At 52.2% G+C, this 14,732-nt stretch overlaps 1 protein-coding gene across 1 annotated transcript; it reads left to right on the top strand.

The window, feature by feature from the left end:
• Nucleotides 1-10,290: 10,290 nt before the first annotated feature.
• CSTB (cystatin B) lies at nt 10,291-13,107 on the top strand. Its single transcript, XM_053903017.1, has 3 exons — nt 10,291-10,435; nt 12,498-12,599; nt 12,755-13,107. Exons 1-3 carry the CDS (start codon nt 10,370-10,372, stop codon nt 12,881-12,883), a joined length of 297 nt encoding a protein of 98 aa, XP_053758992.1. The 5' UTR covers nt 10,291-10,369; the 3' UTR covers nt 12,884-13,107.
• Nucleotides 13,108-14,732: the final 1,625 nt, after the last annotated feature.

The following is a 14,732-nucleotide window of genomic DNA, read 5'->3' on the forward strand; positions in this document are numbered from 1 at the left end:
ATCTTGCAAGAGAACGTTGTCGAACAAACGTGGATAAACCTCTTGCAAGAGAAGCCAAGCACTCAAGAGAGGAGGGTTTGGAAAAGAGAAAGGTAGAAATTTACTCTGGGTGCCGGCAACCAGGGGAAGCAACAGGCTCGAGCTTCGCCAACCCACCTCTCCACTGCTGGCAAGATGGACACCCAGAGTTTTCTCGAGAGAGGTTCAGGGGGTACGTGCAAGAGAGCAGGCAGAGAGTGCATAATCACGGGTGGGGTTCGGTATGTGCTCAGCCCCTGGTCGTGGGCAGGGAAGGGGACGTGGTGCATGCGGTCCTCTATAGGCATTCTGTTGCTATCAGGGCTTTTCTGGTCAGGCGTTAGCGATGGTTTGGTCATTGTCAATGTCTCAAGATAGTGTAATAAGAAATAACCGTTGGCCACTACAGTTGAGCAAGAGGGCTCGCTAACACCAGCATCACTTGCCGCGCAGTCTAGCCTAAACCTTGCCCAGCCTTTAGGTCTGCACCCCTGCTTTCAGGACACAGAGGAAGGCCACCCACAGTGCACGAGAAAATAATCGGGAACCCGGGTCTGGGACAGTTTGCAGGCAGCTGCCCTGATCTCTTCACAAAGTTAATGTCATAAACAAGGAATGAATGAATGAATATATAAAGGATGGGGGAATGAAACATGCAAATCTTGATTGGATCCTGGTTCAAAGAAAAAGTTAAAAGGTCATTTGGGAAACAATTGGGAAAGCGTGCATACAGACTAGATGTTAGATTATAGTACAGAATAATTGTTTGTTTTTCCAGGTGTGACTGATGTTTATGTAGAATGGGGTTCAGCAGGTTTTTTTCTCTTTTTTTTTAATGTTTATTTATTTTTGAGAGAGAGACAGAGAGTGAGTGGGGGAGGGGCAGAGAGAGAGGGAGACACAGAATCCGAAGCAGGCTCCAGTTTCTGAGCTGTCAGCACAGAGCCTGATGCCGGGCTTAAACCCACAGACCATGAGATCATGACCTGAGCCAAAGTCAGATGCTTAACCGACTGAGTCACCCAGGCGCCCCATCAGCAGCTTTTTTCTTTAAAGGGCTATGTGTCCAGGGACCCCAAGACTACCCCCAGGTTCCCTGATTTGCTAGGAGGATTCATGGCTATGACTTATTATGGCAAAAGGATATAAAGCAAAATCAGCACAGGGAAAAGACTTGTGAAGTGAGTCAAGGAGGAAGCTTCCAGAAGCTTTTCTCAGTGGGGTCACACAGAAGTCACTTAATTCCCCAGCAAAGAGCTGTGACACACATGGGAGATGTCATCTACCAGGGAGCTGGTCAGAGATCAGCACCCAAGGCTTTTACCAGGGGCTAATCACATGGGAACCTTCTGCCTGGCTTGTACCAAAATTCCGACTCCCAGAGGGAAAGCAAGTGTTCAGCGTAAGCCTGTGAAAATTAGCAAAGGGAAACCTCACTCAAATGGAGTCGTGAAGCTAGAAAGGCGATCGCTACCACTCAACTTCGATTACAGGAACAGCTGTCAGTTACAGACCCGAGAGGAGAAGATGTGCTTGCATATCTCCCACCAGGAATTGGCCACCTGTGCGATTCAGCTAATGAGAAATCACCATCACCATGAACTCAGGCTTTTCTCCAATGGACTTTTGTTCAGAACAGCCCCTTCCCATTTCCTCCTTCTTCCCCATGAAATAAAGTTTCTCTCCTCTGTTGGACTAGCGTGTGGGGTTTTTAGTAGCTTGCTTGTTCCCAGTTGTAATTCTCTGCTATTCCTGAATAAACCCATTTTAGCTGGTAACATAATGGTTTTATTTTTAAGGTCAATGAGCCCATCGTTGATGCAAATGGTTTTGGCCCCGTGAGGCACTCTCATCACATGGTGGTAGGAACCCTCTTGACATCCACGTTCCCAGACAGCAGCCAACCGTATGAGCAGGAGGTTCTAAGGAAAGCAGTCAGGACTTAAGTCAACTCTTTTCTACACAGTTGTAAGATGGTAAATATTTTCAGAATTATGGGCCAGACAACTGCTACTGTGGTGCAAAAGCAGCCATAGGCGACATGTAAATGATGAGCATGGCTGTGTTCCAATAAAACTTTATTTTCAAAACCAGGTGATACGTGGGGTGCCTGGCTGGCTCAGTCAGTGGAGCGTGCGACTCTTGATCTTGGGGTTGTGAGTTTGAGCCCCACGTTGGGCATAGAGCTTACTTAAAATAAAAAAAAAAAAAAACAGGTGGTGTGATGGATTTGGGCCATGAACCATAGTGAAGTGTCGCGATATCTGGAAGTTAATTCAATAAATAAATAAGCATGCATAGTACATAAACAAACGTGGCAAAATGTTAACAAAGGCTGACATTGGCAAAGGAGGGGTCAGGAGTACAGGTGTGTGGTGCTGTATTTTTCCAACCGTCTCTATTTTTGGATATTTCCATGAAAAAAGTTGGGAAATATTTTAGAAACTGGCTTTAGAATCAGAATGTGCTTTTCCACCCGCTGTTTAGGTCCCATTGATAAACAGTGACGCAATGAACAAGACAAGGTTGGTCAATGAAGTCGCACATCCATGCACTATCCAGACAGAAGGCAGGAGACAGCCAAAACCTGAAGAAAAGGACAATTTTTAAAGAAAAATTTTAGCATTCAACTTGGAAAGACAGAGGGAGACAGAGCACGAGCAGGGGAGGGGCAGAGAGAGAGAGAGGGAGACACAGAATCCGACAGAATCTGAGCTGTCAGCACAGAGCCTGACGCGGGGCTCGAACCCATGAACCATGAGATCATGACGTGAACTGAAGCCAGATGCTCAACCGACTGAGCCACCCAGGCACCCCAAAAAGAACAATCTTAATAAACACATAGTGTATTTGTGAGGCGAAATTTCACCAACATCATGCAATGAAGTGCACCAATGTATAATTTTAAAATAGGCTTTACTGGATATACAGCTAGTAGATGCTGGCATCTAATGAAAGGTTTGCATCAGTGTACCAGTCTACCAAAAAAATAAATGTGCTCTGTCCTAATTGCAAAATTATCCCTCTTTAGGAAACTTTTCAGTTTGCTGTGCATTGCAGGCAAGAACCAGCAATGGATACTTAAAATTAGAGGCAAAGTATGATAGGGACCATGATATTTGCATGGTCTCATAGGTACTTGGTGGTTACAATAGGAAAGTGGTAACTTTATTCAGGATGGAAGTCAACGTCACCAGCGATGAAACACACAGATACCAGGTACCTTCCCTAAGAGGCACTGAAGGGGCACAGCATCACTTTGGTGGTGATGAGAGAAGAACCCTCTAAGGGCCTGATTTACGAGGGGGGACCAGTTTAGATTTCTCAGTCAGCACGACTGTAGGAAAAGTGTGTTTGGACCCAGAGCCTGATTTACAGCCCGCCGCCCCTGCACCGGGTGCCTGCTCTGGGAATGACTACGCTAGAGGAAGACCATCTCGTCCTTGACATACCGATCAACTTTCCTGCTCCCCACGTTCCTTTACGACAAAACCCGTGACTCCTGCCTACACGCGGCTCTACGATCTCCCGAGCTTTCACAGGATGTCAAAAAAGTATACAAATGTGGGGGCTCCTGGGGGGCTCCATCGGTTAAGCCTCCAACTCTTGATTTCGGCCCAGATCGTGATCTCACAGTTTGTGAGATCGAGCCCCACATCAGGCTCTGTGCTGACAGTGCACAGCCTGCTTGGGATTCTCTCTCTCCCTCTCTCTGTCTCTCTCCCTCTCCCTCTCTCTCTCTGCCCTACCCTCCCTCAGGTGCTCTCGCTCTCTCAGGATAAACATTTTAAAAAAGCATATAATTCTGGTAAAAACTGCTCATTCTCCAGAGCACTTCCTTCCCTGTGAAGACCGTGTTTTCCGGACAGCTGTCCTAACCCTGGTTCAAAGAAAACTCTCTTTCTTTCTTTTAGAGATTCTAACGTTTTGTTTGTCTTGTACCCACAGTGGTATTCCTGCTCAAAATGCATAACCTCAACCTGATCATGAGGAAACGTCTGCCAGGCCCCAATGAGGATCAGTCCTCAAAAAAGGGCATCTATACTCTAAAAGTATCAGGGCCCTGGGGCGCCTGGGTGGCTCAGTCAGTTGAGCGTCCGACTTCCGCACAGGTCATGATCTCACAGCTCGTGACTTTGAGCCCGCATCGGGCTCTGTGCTGACAGCTCGGAACCTGGCCCCTGCTTCGGATTCTGTGTCTCCCTCTCTCTCTGCCCGTCCCCCACTCGTGCTCTGTCTCTCTCAAAATAAATCAACATTTAAAAAAAATTTTTTAAAGGAAAAAGTATCAAGGTCCTGAAAGACAAAGGTCTAAGAGCTGAGTGCCCCCCCCCCACCCCCGCCATGTAGGAGGAACTTGGATCAGAAAGATAACTTCATGGGGACAATGGTGAATGAGTCAATTCTGTGGGTCAGCTTGTTTGCTGTAAACCAACAGTTATTTCCTGCTTCTGATAACTGCTATTTCTGCTTAGGTACAGTGCCAACACTTAGGGAAACTGCATGCGGGGTTTACAGAAACTATACAGTTTATGGACCCTAAAATTATTTCAGTGTAAAAAAGTTTTAAATATTAGAAAAAGAAAAAAAAGAAAGCCTGATGGGAATTCAGGGAACAGATGTTTTCCAGCTTCCATACACAGTACCGCATGAGGTCTGCCCGCAAAGGCAGAGCCCCGTCTGTCTATCTGCCCACACCCAGCACAGGGTCAGGTGGTGACAGTGTGTAAGAAGAGCTGTGAACACCTCACTGGGTACAAATTAGCAACAGGAGTGTGCTTGTGTGTTCCACAAATAATGAGGACCATTACATTGCCATACAATATCACGTGGACCCACTTCTCATCCTTGTCCCGCTTGTGTTTTGTTTTCTAGAACATAGAAAAACCAGTGTTCGTGGATCGTGTGTGTTTTCCTAAGTCTTGGTCTTTCAACTCCAAGCTCAACTTGATGGAAACAGACAGGCCCTGGAGCGTGTGTGCGACATCTGTGAAGCGTGGTCGTGCATCTGTGCTAGTGTAAGGGTTAAATTGTACTGTAGGGCTAACGCTTAGCTTCAAAGGTAACAACTTTGTTCTGACGCTGAAGGTCAAAAGATAACAACCTTGCTTTTACTCTTGTAAATCATACTTCATACTCTTGTGAATCAGGCTTTACCAATGAAGGAAACAGAACCTCAAAAAAGAGCATCAGAGACAAGGGCGAGGAGATCCACTGGTTGCAACTTAGCGGCAGAAAGTCTAAAATAATCACCTCATTCGATAACTGTTTCTGACTCATCTGGCAACTGTTTCTAACTCATCTGGGAACTGTTTCTCTGTTCTGTTCCCAGATAATGATAAAACGATGCGATCGGCTTTAAAAACTCTGTACCCCGGCTGTTCGAGGCCACACTCTTATCCAGAGTGTTGGTCCCGATCGGTCGGCCTTGCCTCTCATTGTCATAAACTTTGTTGCAACTGTCACTGGTGCCCGTAGCATTCTGTTTCAGGAGTCGTGTGGATGCAACACTAGGAAGCGTGTGCATGACGTGCAGGGAAGGTGAATCAGTTCCCCGGGGGCCGCCAGAACGAGGCGCCATAAGCTGGAGGCCAGAAGTCTGAAATCCGGGGGTCGGCAGGGCCATGGCCTCCTGGAAGACTCCAGGGGAGGATCCTTCCTGCCTCTCCCAGGCTCCTGGCCGTGGCTTGTCGCTGTACTGCTGCAAGCCCCGCCTTCCGCATCGTGTGGCCCCTCCCCTGTGCAGCTGTTTCTCCCCCTTGCTGTTCCTCCATCTGTCTCTCTGTGTCTTCTTGTTTTCTTACAAGGACAGTCACTGGATGTAGGGCCCACCCTCCCTGATCCACTAGGAATCTCTCTTAACTAACGACATCTGGGAAGACCCTATCTCCAAATTAACATCACACTGCCAGTTTCCGGTGCACGTGACTTTCAGGGAGCTGCTAGCCATCTCACCACAAAAGGGGCAAAGAAGATAAGAGAAATAATAGTCACTGCCATCTAAAGGCCGACTAGTAGGCGCCTAAGACTTTATGCACACCCTTCGTAAACCTTAAAGCAATGCTTCTAGGGAGGCGTGATTTTTGCCATGTTACTTGCGAGCAAATTGGCTCGCAAGTTATCCTTCAGCCCAGAGCCCGTAAGAGACAAGGCAAAGGATACGTCCAGGCTGGCCCGTGGTGCCCAGCCCGTGAGAGTCTCGCATCCTAGCTGGGACTGCTCCACAGGTGATCCGTGTGTGTGCCCTCCAGGGGACCCACATCCTCAGGAGGGCTGGTGTGGCTCTGTTGCTGCCACCTTGAAATTCTTCATATGTTTTTATGTTTATTTTTGAGAGACAGAGCGAGAGCGCGCAGGGGAGGGGCAGAGAGAGGGGGAGACACAGAATCCGAAGCGGGCTCCAGGCTCTGAGCTGTCAGCACAGAGCCCGATGCCGGGCTCGAACTCACCAACTGTGAGATCATGACCCGAGCTGAAGTCAGATGCTTAACTGACTAAGCCACCCAGGCACCCCAAATTCTTCATATTTTCTGAACAAGGGGCCCAAAGATTCACTTTGCTCTGGGCCTGGCCAGTTAGACAGAGAACTGGCTCTAGATACTGTCACAGCCCAGCCCCCTCCTCCCAGACCCCACCCCCCCCTCACTGGGGCCCCGCGCCTGCTGCCCACAGACCTTCTCTCCGGACTCAAACTCATTCACCCCTGTTTCATACGTATGCATCTTCCTCCTGTGTATGCTCTCAATTTTTTGTTATAGAAAATTAGGGAAATAAGGTTAGAGGAAGGAGCCAGACATAGTCTCATGATCTAAAGGAACAGCTTTGCACACATCTGCTTATTCTTTTCTGTGCATGAGACTTTTGTCAATTACATATTAATTAATTAATAAAACTTGCTAATTATATTAACTACACTCTATTGACAGTTTTGAAACTGCTTCTCAATAACATACCTAGCATTTTTCCCCGTGGCATTGGTACGTTCTCCAGAATATGCAGTATTCCAAAACAAAACAATTCGTTTTTTCTAAAAACAAAATTTGTTTAAATAAAACTTTGGGGGGGTGCCTGGGTGGCTCAGTCGGTTAAGCGTCTGACTTCGGCTCAGGTCATGATCTCACGGTCCGTGAGTTCGAGCCCCACGTCAGGCTCTGTGCCGACCGCCCAGAGCCTGGAGCCCGTTTCAGATTCTGTGTCTCCCTCTCTCTGACCCTCCCCCGTTCATGCTCTGTCTCTCTCTGTCTCAAAAATAAATAAAGGTTAAAAAATTTTTTTTTAAATAAAACTTTGGAAAAATACAGAAAATCACAGAGAACTAAGTTATTAAATACTTGTATCCCACCCTCCGAGATGGCTACTGTTCACGGCTCAGAGAACATCCGTCAATCCCACGGCGCCCGGGCGCCACTGAGCCGCCGGGAACCGGGGTTGCCAGGGAGAAGCCTGGGACTGGTGCTTCAGCAATCAGCCGGTGGAGCCCAGAGCAGGGAAGTGGGGCCATGCCTTTCTAGAAGCGCTTCCTCCCACCTGCCCAGCCTCTTGCTATAGATGGCGGCTAGACGTTGCATTGCTTCTAAATTCTAGGAGGGAGATTTTTCTAAATTTTCTGTCTGTCCAGGAATTTTCCTTAATTCCTGGCATTGAGTTCTCCAACTCTGGTTTTATTTTTTTTTTTAATTTACAGAAGTGTATGAAAATCGGTTATTTATTTATTGCTTCCTATGTGACAGGTATGAAGGTGAGGAACAGATCATTGCTGCCTGTCTGCCTGCCGGGGATCCCACTAGAGACACAGGCGGTTAGTGAGAGGAGAGCCTCTCACGTGCCCAGGGCAGGTGCACCGGACGTACCCCCCACCTGGGTCCCGGCCTTCCCTCTGATTCTGCTGACGCTTCTCCACTTAGGAAACCCTCTGCCTGCATTAGCTTACAGCAAGGCCTTCTAAGATTTTATATCTGTTCCCTCCCTGGACGCGTCTCAATTTCCTGCAGCTCCCTCCATCCCTCCAGAGGGGCTGGGGGCTGGCTCCCTTCAAGGAGCTTGGAAGTAAAGCCACAGTCCACTCAGTTTGCAGCGTCCCCAGGTGGCCAGGCCTGTGATGGGAGGCAGGACAGTGCTGCACCTGTTTTTGGGTTTACCTTCGCTATTATTTCCCTTGCTAGCAAATTTGAACTGGTAGCTGGTAAATGCTTAGTTGAGTAAATGCTACATCTTTCCTTTTCTTTCTGTGATTTCTTTCTTCCTTCTTTCTCTCTTTCTTTTTTCTTTCTTTCTCTCTTCTTTCTTTCTTTCTTTCTTTCTTCCTCTCTTTCTTAGGATTTCTTGGGCTAGAATTTAATTAGCAATGGATTCTGATGACAAATTTTTGCATGAGGGAACACAAGCAACTGATTAGCTCCAGAAACAGGCGTGTGGATCACCTGCCTGAGAACACAAAGAGGAAGGCAAAGGAGCTGTGTCTTGCTGAGGAAGAAGGAACCGTGAGACGCTGAGAAAAGAACACTTTGGCTTCCTTACGCTGGGAAAGTCAGAAACCTCACAGGCGAGGCTTCACAGATTTCAAGCTGAAGTGATGTCCAAGGCCCTGGAGTGGCTCCAGGACCCTGGGTGAGGAGACCTGCTACTTGGTCTTTTTCTCTGGCTCCAGCAAGAAGGGCACCCAGGGCATCAAGGAATGAGAGATAAATGTCAGCATTTTCCAGGGCCTTTGGATAGAAAAAGTTATGCTAATTATGGGAGAGATTTAAGCTAGTGTACTAATTACAGACAGTAATAGTAAGAACACTATCAACTCGCCCTGGGGCTGAAAACATTTTATACTTATTAACTCATTTAGAACTTTATAAAACTCAAAACCCTTGGAGATTGGTCACGAGTATTATTCCCACAGACGGGACAGAGCTGTCAGGAGTTAGTCCTATGCCATCCAGCATAGGAGGGGAGAAGGGGGAGGAGGGGGAGGAGGGGAGGAGGGTGAGGAGGAAAGCCCACTGAGCTGCAGGATAGGAAAAGGCAGGAGAACCGTTTTCCATTTTTATGGAGTCAAATCTGACTCATCATACATTAATGCAATTATGAATGAATTGTCAGATCTCCCCTTCCTCTCCCCTTACCGTTCAACCACAACTGACCTTTCACCTTTCCTGAAGTTACAAACCAGGTTCTGCCCCTGGCAGGTATCACAAAGGCTTGTCTCCCCCACACACCTGCTTCCAGCCACTCCCGCTGGGGCTCTGTGTTGGGCCTACAAGCAGGCAAGGCTGGGCCTGGTCCTGCACAGTCAGCACCCAGTGATGGGAGAGGCCTGTGTCCACTGAGGGTTGGGCCAGAGGGCTGGAGGGCCTGGACTTTTCTAAGAGACCAATCCTGTCCAGTCAGCTCCTAGTATGGCCCCCACCCCTGCCCCAAATAGAGTGTGGGACCCCTCCCTTCCCTGAGTGCTTGAATCTGCCCAATCTGAACCCAAATCCTGCCACAGCCTAGCCCTTTCCTAACGCCCTCGATCTGACCACCCCCCCCCCCCCCGCCCCCAGCCTGAAGCCCTGGCAGCCGGCTCCTCCTCATCCTGGGATGGCTTTGTGCCTCCTCTGCTCACACACACACACACACACACACACACACACACACGAGTGCTCCATTGTGCCTCTGGGTCACAGGCTGGTGACCTCCAGAGTGGCCGGCACAAGTGGGGTGCTGGGCCAGGCCTTGCAGATGAGGGGTGCAGGATAGTTGACTGCACAGGGGCCTGAGGCCGGGCAGGGTCTGATCTTGGACTCCGGGATGCCCCGGCAGCCTCCTGCCCCGGTCCCCAGCTCCTGCAGGTCCTGGCTGGGTACGAGCTTCTCTCCCCTCTGCCCTTCCGCAGCTGTCATCTCAGGTCCAGGTAACCACCTGCCTGTGACCCGCTCCCCGCACCCGCCCCCCTCCAACGCTGCGTCCTGCCCTGTACAGGGCAGACTCCACACAGTCCCCTACAGAGCCCACCCCAACCCCATGTGGGACCTGCCCCCAACTGCTCCCTGCAGGATAGCCCCCACCCCAACCTGACCGGCCAGAGGAGGACGACACCACACCCACATGGCGGGCAGTGGGGGACCCAGGATGTCGCCCGCGAGACGCGCGCCCTAGGGGCAGGTAGGCGACCGGCCGAGCCCCGCCCTCGCCCCCGCCCCCCGCCCCTCCAGCACCGCCCCTGTCCCCGGCCCTAGGCCCCGCCCCGCCCCACACAGCACCGCCCCCTGCCCCGCCCCCGCACGCCCCTAGCGTCACGTGACCGTCGCCTGCTTTAAGCGGAGCGGGCGCCTAGGGTCGGGGTTCCGCTCTGGCCGCAGCTCCTCCGCCCGCCGCCAGGATGATGTGCGGGGGGTCCTCCGCCACGCAGCCCGCCACGGCCGAGACCCAGGCCATCGCCGACCAGGTAGGAGGGAGCGGGTGGGGCTCCGGAAGGCGCTCCCGGCTGCGAGGCCTGCGGGTGCGAGCCTGCCCCTGGGGTCCCCGGGGCCCCGCCTCGGTTTCCCCTCTGCGGCCGCAGGCAGGTGGTAGGAGGGTGCGCCGAGCGGGCCGGTCGGGGCCAGAGCGGGCGGAAGCACCCGAACGGCTCCTTCGGCGCCCCTCCCCTGCCGCCAGCCCGCTGCCCCCCGGCCGCCCCACCGCCCGACCGCAGTGCAGGCTGGTGACTCAGCCCCACGAGACCCGTGAAATGAGGAATTCGCAGGGACTGCTGTGCGAGCCCCGCCTGGGCCGCGGCTCCCGGCCCTGCCCCCGCAGCCCCTCCTCGCCGGGACCGGAGGGTCCTCTCCGGTCAGGGGAGTTGGAGCGGGCGTGAGGTCATTTGCTCCTGAATTTGGTGTGAAAGTGACCTGTGGCGGAGGTGTTGCTGCTGGCAGGCACCGAGGCGGCCAGCCGGTCTGCTGGAGGTGTCTAAGACGACAGGGGCAGGGGGAATCCCCACCTCTGCACCCGGTGCTGCCTCCTTTCTGGAGCACTCTGGGGCACGCAAAGGGCGCATCTGTGACTGACCCCGGGTCAGAAGACTTTCTGCGCCGGCCCCCGCCCCGTGAGCAGCGCCACCAGCCCTGGGCGCTTGGGCCTTGGGCCTCTGTGCCCCCTTGGCTGCAGCCCAGCCCCTCTTTCTCCCGGTCAGTCCTGGGACCGATGAGCTCCCACTCTGTAGGGAGGGGCCGGGCCTGGCAGTCGAGGCTGCCGCGTTACCTGTTCTGCCACCTGGCGCCTGGGTTTTCTTTCCATTCTTTGCCAGCGGCCTGGGGCTTTCCGCCCCTCCTGAAGCAGACAGAGAGGTGAATCCCTCCCAAAGCCCTGGGCCGTGGTGGGGGTGTCACTCACCCCCCCAGAACCACCCCTCCCCCCGCCTTTCGCAAACTGTCAGCAGAGTCCATTCCCTGCAGACCTAGCGTGGCGTTTTGCACAAAGAAGGGGGCTCCTGTATCTGAGTATTTAGACACAGGTAAGCCCCACCCCGGAGAAAGGCATTTGGCGCAATGAGCACCGTGAGTTGCACAGGTAAGATAAGGATCAACTTCTGCCCAAAAGCTCTACGTCTTTTTTTTTTTTTTAACGTTTGTTTATTTTTGAGAGAAAGAGACAGAGCATGAGGGGGAGAGGGACCGAGAGCCAGGGAGTTACAGAATCCAAAGCAGGCTCCAGGCTCCAAGCTGTCAGCACGGAGCCCGATGCGGGGCTCGAACTCACGGACCGCGAGATCATGACCTGAGCTGAAGTCGGACGCTCCACCGACTGAGCCACCCGGGCGCCCCACAGAAGGCTCTACATCTTAAGACACAGTAGGGGCACCTGGGTGACTTCCGACCTCAGCTCAGGTCACGATCTCGCTGTTGGAGAGCTTGAGCCCCGCATCGGACTCACTGTCAGCTCAGAGCCGGCTTTGGAGCCTCTGCCCCCTCCCCCCGCCCCTTCCCCACTCACTCTCTCTCTCTCTCTCTCTCAGAAATGAATAAACATTTAAAAATAAAATAAACCTGCAGTCAAGTGCATTTTACCTGCGAAGCCCTGTGCCTGCCGCCTCCGGTGTCTGGGGACATATTTGGAGGCTGTAATGCCCTCCGGAGAGGAGTAGCAAAGACAGTCATGACCTCTCTAGAATAGAAGGGGAAATTTAAATCTATGACTGAACTTAGTTTAAAATTTTGAATTTTAAGAGGGAATAATCATATACAGCCTCTTCGTCAAACTGTTCGGCTGTGAACTGGAAAGGAAAACGGGGCGTCAACTCGTATATAGCGTCATGATGGAAATTTTAAAATCACCCATGCCTAGAACACGAAGGGCCAACGACTTGCCCAAGCACTGTCGCGGGAGTCGGTAGATTTAAGGAGCTTTCTGCCCTCTGTCGGTAGAACTGACCGTGTAATGCCCCTCTCCGCTCTCAAGAACGCTCTTGCTGGAGAAGATCTGGAACGGGCCGGTGCAGGAATCCCGTTTGTAACTGTCCCCTCCCCTAGGTGAAGCCCCAGCTGGAGGAGCAGGAGAATAAGAAGTACACTATCTTTAAGGCGGTGGAGTTCAGGAGCCAGGTGGTCGCAGGGACGAACTACTTCATCAAGGTGAGGGTCAGCCTTGGGGGGGGGGGGTGTTGGGGGGCAGGGCCCCGCCCCTATCCGGGACCCTCCTCACGCAGGCTGGTCCAGCAGGGGCACTTGGGGTCAGAGGTCCTCCGGCCTGCCCCTCACTGGCCTCTCTCCTCTCTGTCCGTCTCCAGGTTCAAGTCGATGATGACGAGTTTGTGCACATTCGAGTGTTTCAGAGTCTCCCGCACGAAAACAAACCCTTGGCCTTGTCCAGCTATCAGACCCACAAAGCCAGGCACGACGAACTGGCGTATTTCTAGTTCCCGCTCTGAGCATGGCCCGTCCGTGTGGTTCTGTCCTCTGTGGACACGTCTGGGGTCATAAACGGGTGCCATTTCTTCACTGGGGGTGGGGGCGGGGTGTCGCGCAGCTCTTCTGACTTGCGTTGGGAGAGACAAAGTCAACCCAACCAGTGATCTTAATTGCTTTCAAAGAGCGCTTATATTCTCTTTTCAATACATATTTTTAAGTCTTGGCAAATTTATTCCTTCGTTTTGGATTCTTTTGGCTTCGTCGGAAACCACAGTCCCGTATGGAAGCGTCAGGAAGCGTGAGAGTGGCGTGCTAATATGGTGGTTTGACGGCCACGTGACCGCTGTGCCACGTGGCGCCCCTCCTGGGTCACGTACTGGCCTGAGCTGGCCGGATGCCTCTTCTACCTACAGAGCTGCCCCCCGGGGGAGTCGCTCAAGGTCCCCGCAAGTGGACGGTATACCCAGGACTCCAGGAGCCTGTGCTGCAACCACAGCTCCCCACGCTCGGCTTCCACCGTGTCCTGTCTCCAGGCCTTAGTCTCCCCCATAAAATAAAAGGCTTTGGGCAAATCTGATTCTAGAGCATTAGCTCTGGATGTACTTAGACGCACTCACACACCACCCTCACACCCCAGTAGAAATACACACGCGTGTGCAGAGGACGCCATAGGTGTACGTGTACGTGTAGAATAGTTGTGAGGCCTCGCTGAGCACCATCCGCCTGGAAGCGTTCTTGAACTTAGCCTCTGAGCATCTGGGCAGCGGCACATCTCCGGTGTTCGACACAGGGTCCCCGCCATGAGCGAAGGCAGTGCAGTGGTTTGCCCTGTGTCTGTTTTGCAAATAAAGAGCACGCGCATCGTTGCAAGAGTAGGGGCTGAGACGTCTGTGTGGTTCAGGTCATGGCAGAAAACCGTCCCCGAGGGTTCAAGTTGGTCTCAAATCACCACACCACTCTGCATCGGCGGCGTGTGGCGCTTGGTGCCGGGTCGGCAGCGCAAGGCGCGGGCTGTCCAGATCGCGAGGGAAGGAAGAGCACACCAGGGTCGCAGGGTGAGCAGGCAGCTTGAAAGCGGCAAGAAGAAGGGTGCCCGGGGGGCTCAGTCGGTTGGGCGTCCGACTTCGGCTCAGGTCGTGATCTCACGGTTCGTGGGTTCGAGCCCCGCGTCGGGCTCTGCGCTGACCGCTCAGAGCCTGGAGGCTGCTTCTGATTCTGTGTCTCCCTCTCTCTCTGCCCCTCCCTCTGCTCTCAAAAATAAATAAACATTAAAAAAAAAAATTTAAGTGGCAAGAAGAACACCTTAATGCCGGCTGTGTGTGTCCCAATCTCTGTTCTTGAACTAGAAGAATGAAGAGCTTTCCCAACAGGCTCTTGTCCTTGGTAGTGAAGCAATTTGGGGTTGAAATGAAGACCTAACAGAGAGAGAGGAGAGAGAACCCCAAGCAGGCTCCACAGTGTCAGCACAGAGCCCGATGCGGAGCTCAATCCCATGAACCTTGAGATCACGACCTGATCGAAAAATCGAGAGTCTTGAGGCTTAACCAGCTGAGCCACCCAGGTGCCCCTCCCCCCACTTGTAAGAGCTATTGATACATTAGCAATGTACATTAGCAATATTTTCTCCAAGTTGTAATTTGTTTTGAGTCCTAGATTAAAAGCCCGTCTCCAGACCCAGACTGTAGAGAAACTCACCCGTTCCTCTAGAATTTTAATTTTTTTAATTTTTTCGTATGGATTTTGAGAAAAATAGCAAGTGGGGAGGGGCAGAGAGAGAGAGAACCCCAAGCAGGCCCCAGTGCGGGGCTCGAACTCCACGAACCATGAGATCATGATCTGGGCTGAAGTCAAGAGTCG

Source organism: Panthera pardus, unplaced genomic scaffold, assembly GCF_024362965.1.
Source record: "Panthera pardus isolate Hobbes unplaced genomic scaffold, ASM2436296v1 HiC_scaffold_16, whole genome shotgun sequence".
Taxonomy (NCBI): domain Eukaryota; kingdom Metazoa; phylum Chordata; class Mammalia; order Carnivora; family Felidae; genus Panthera; species Panthera pardus.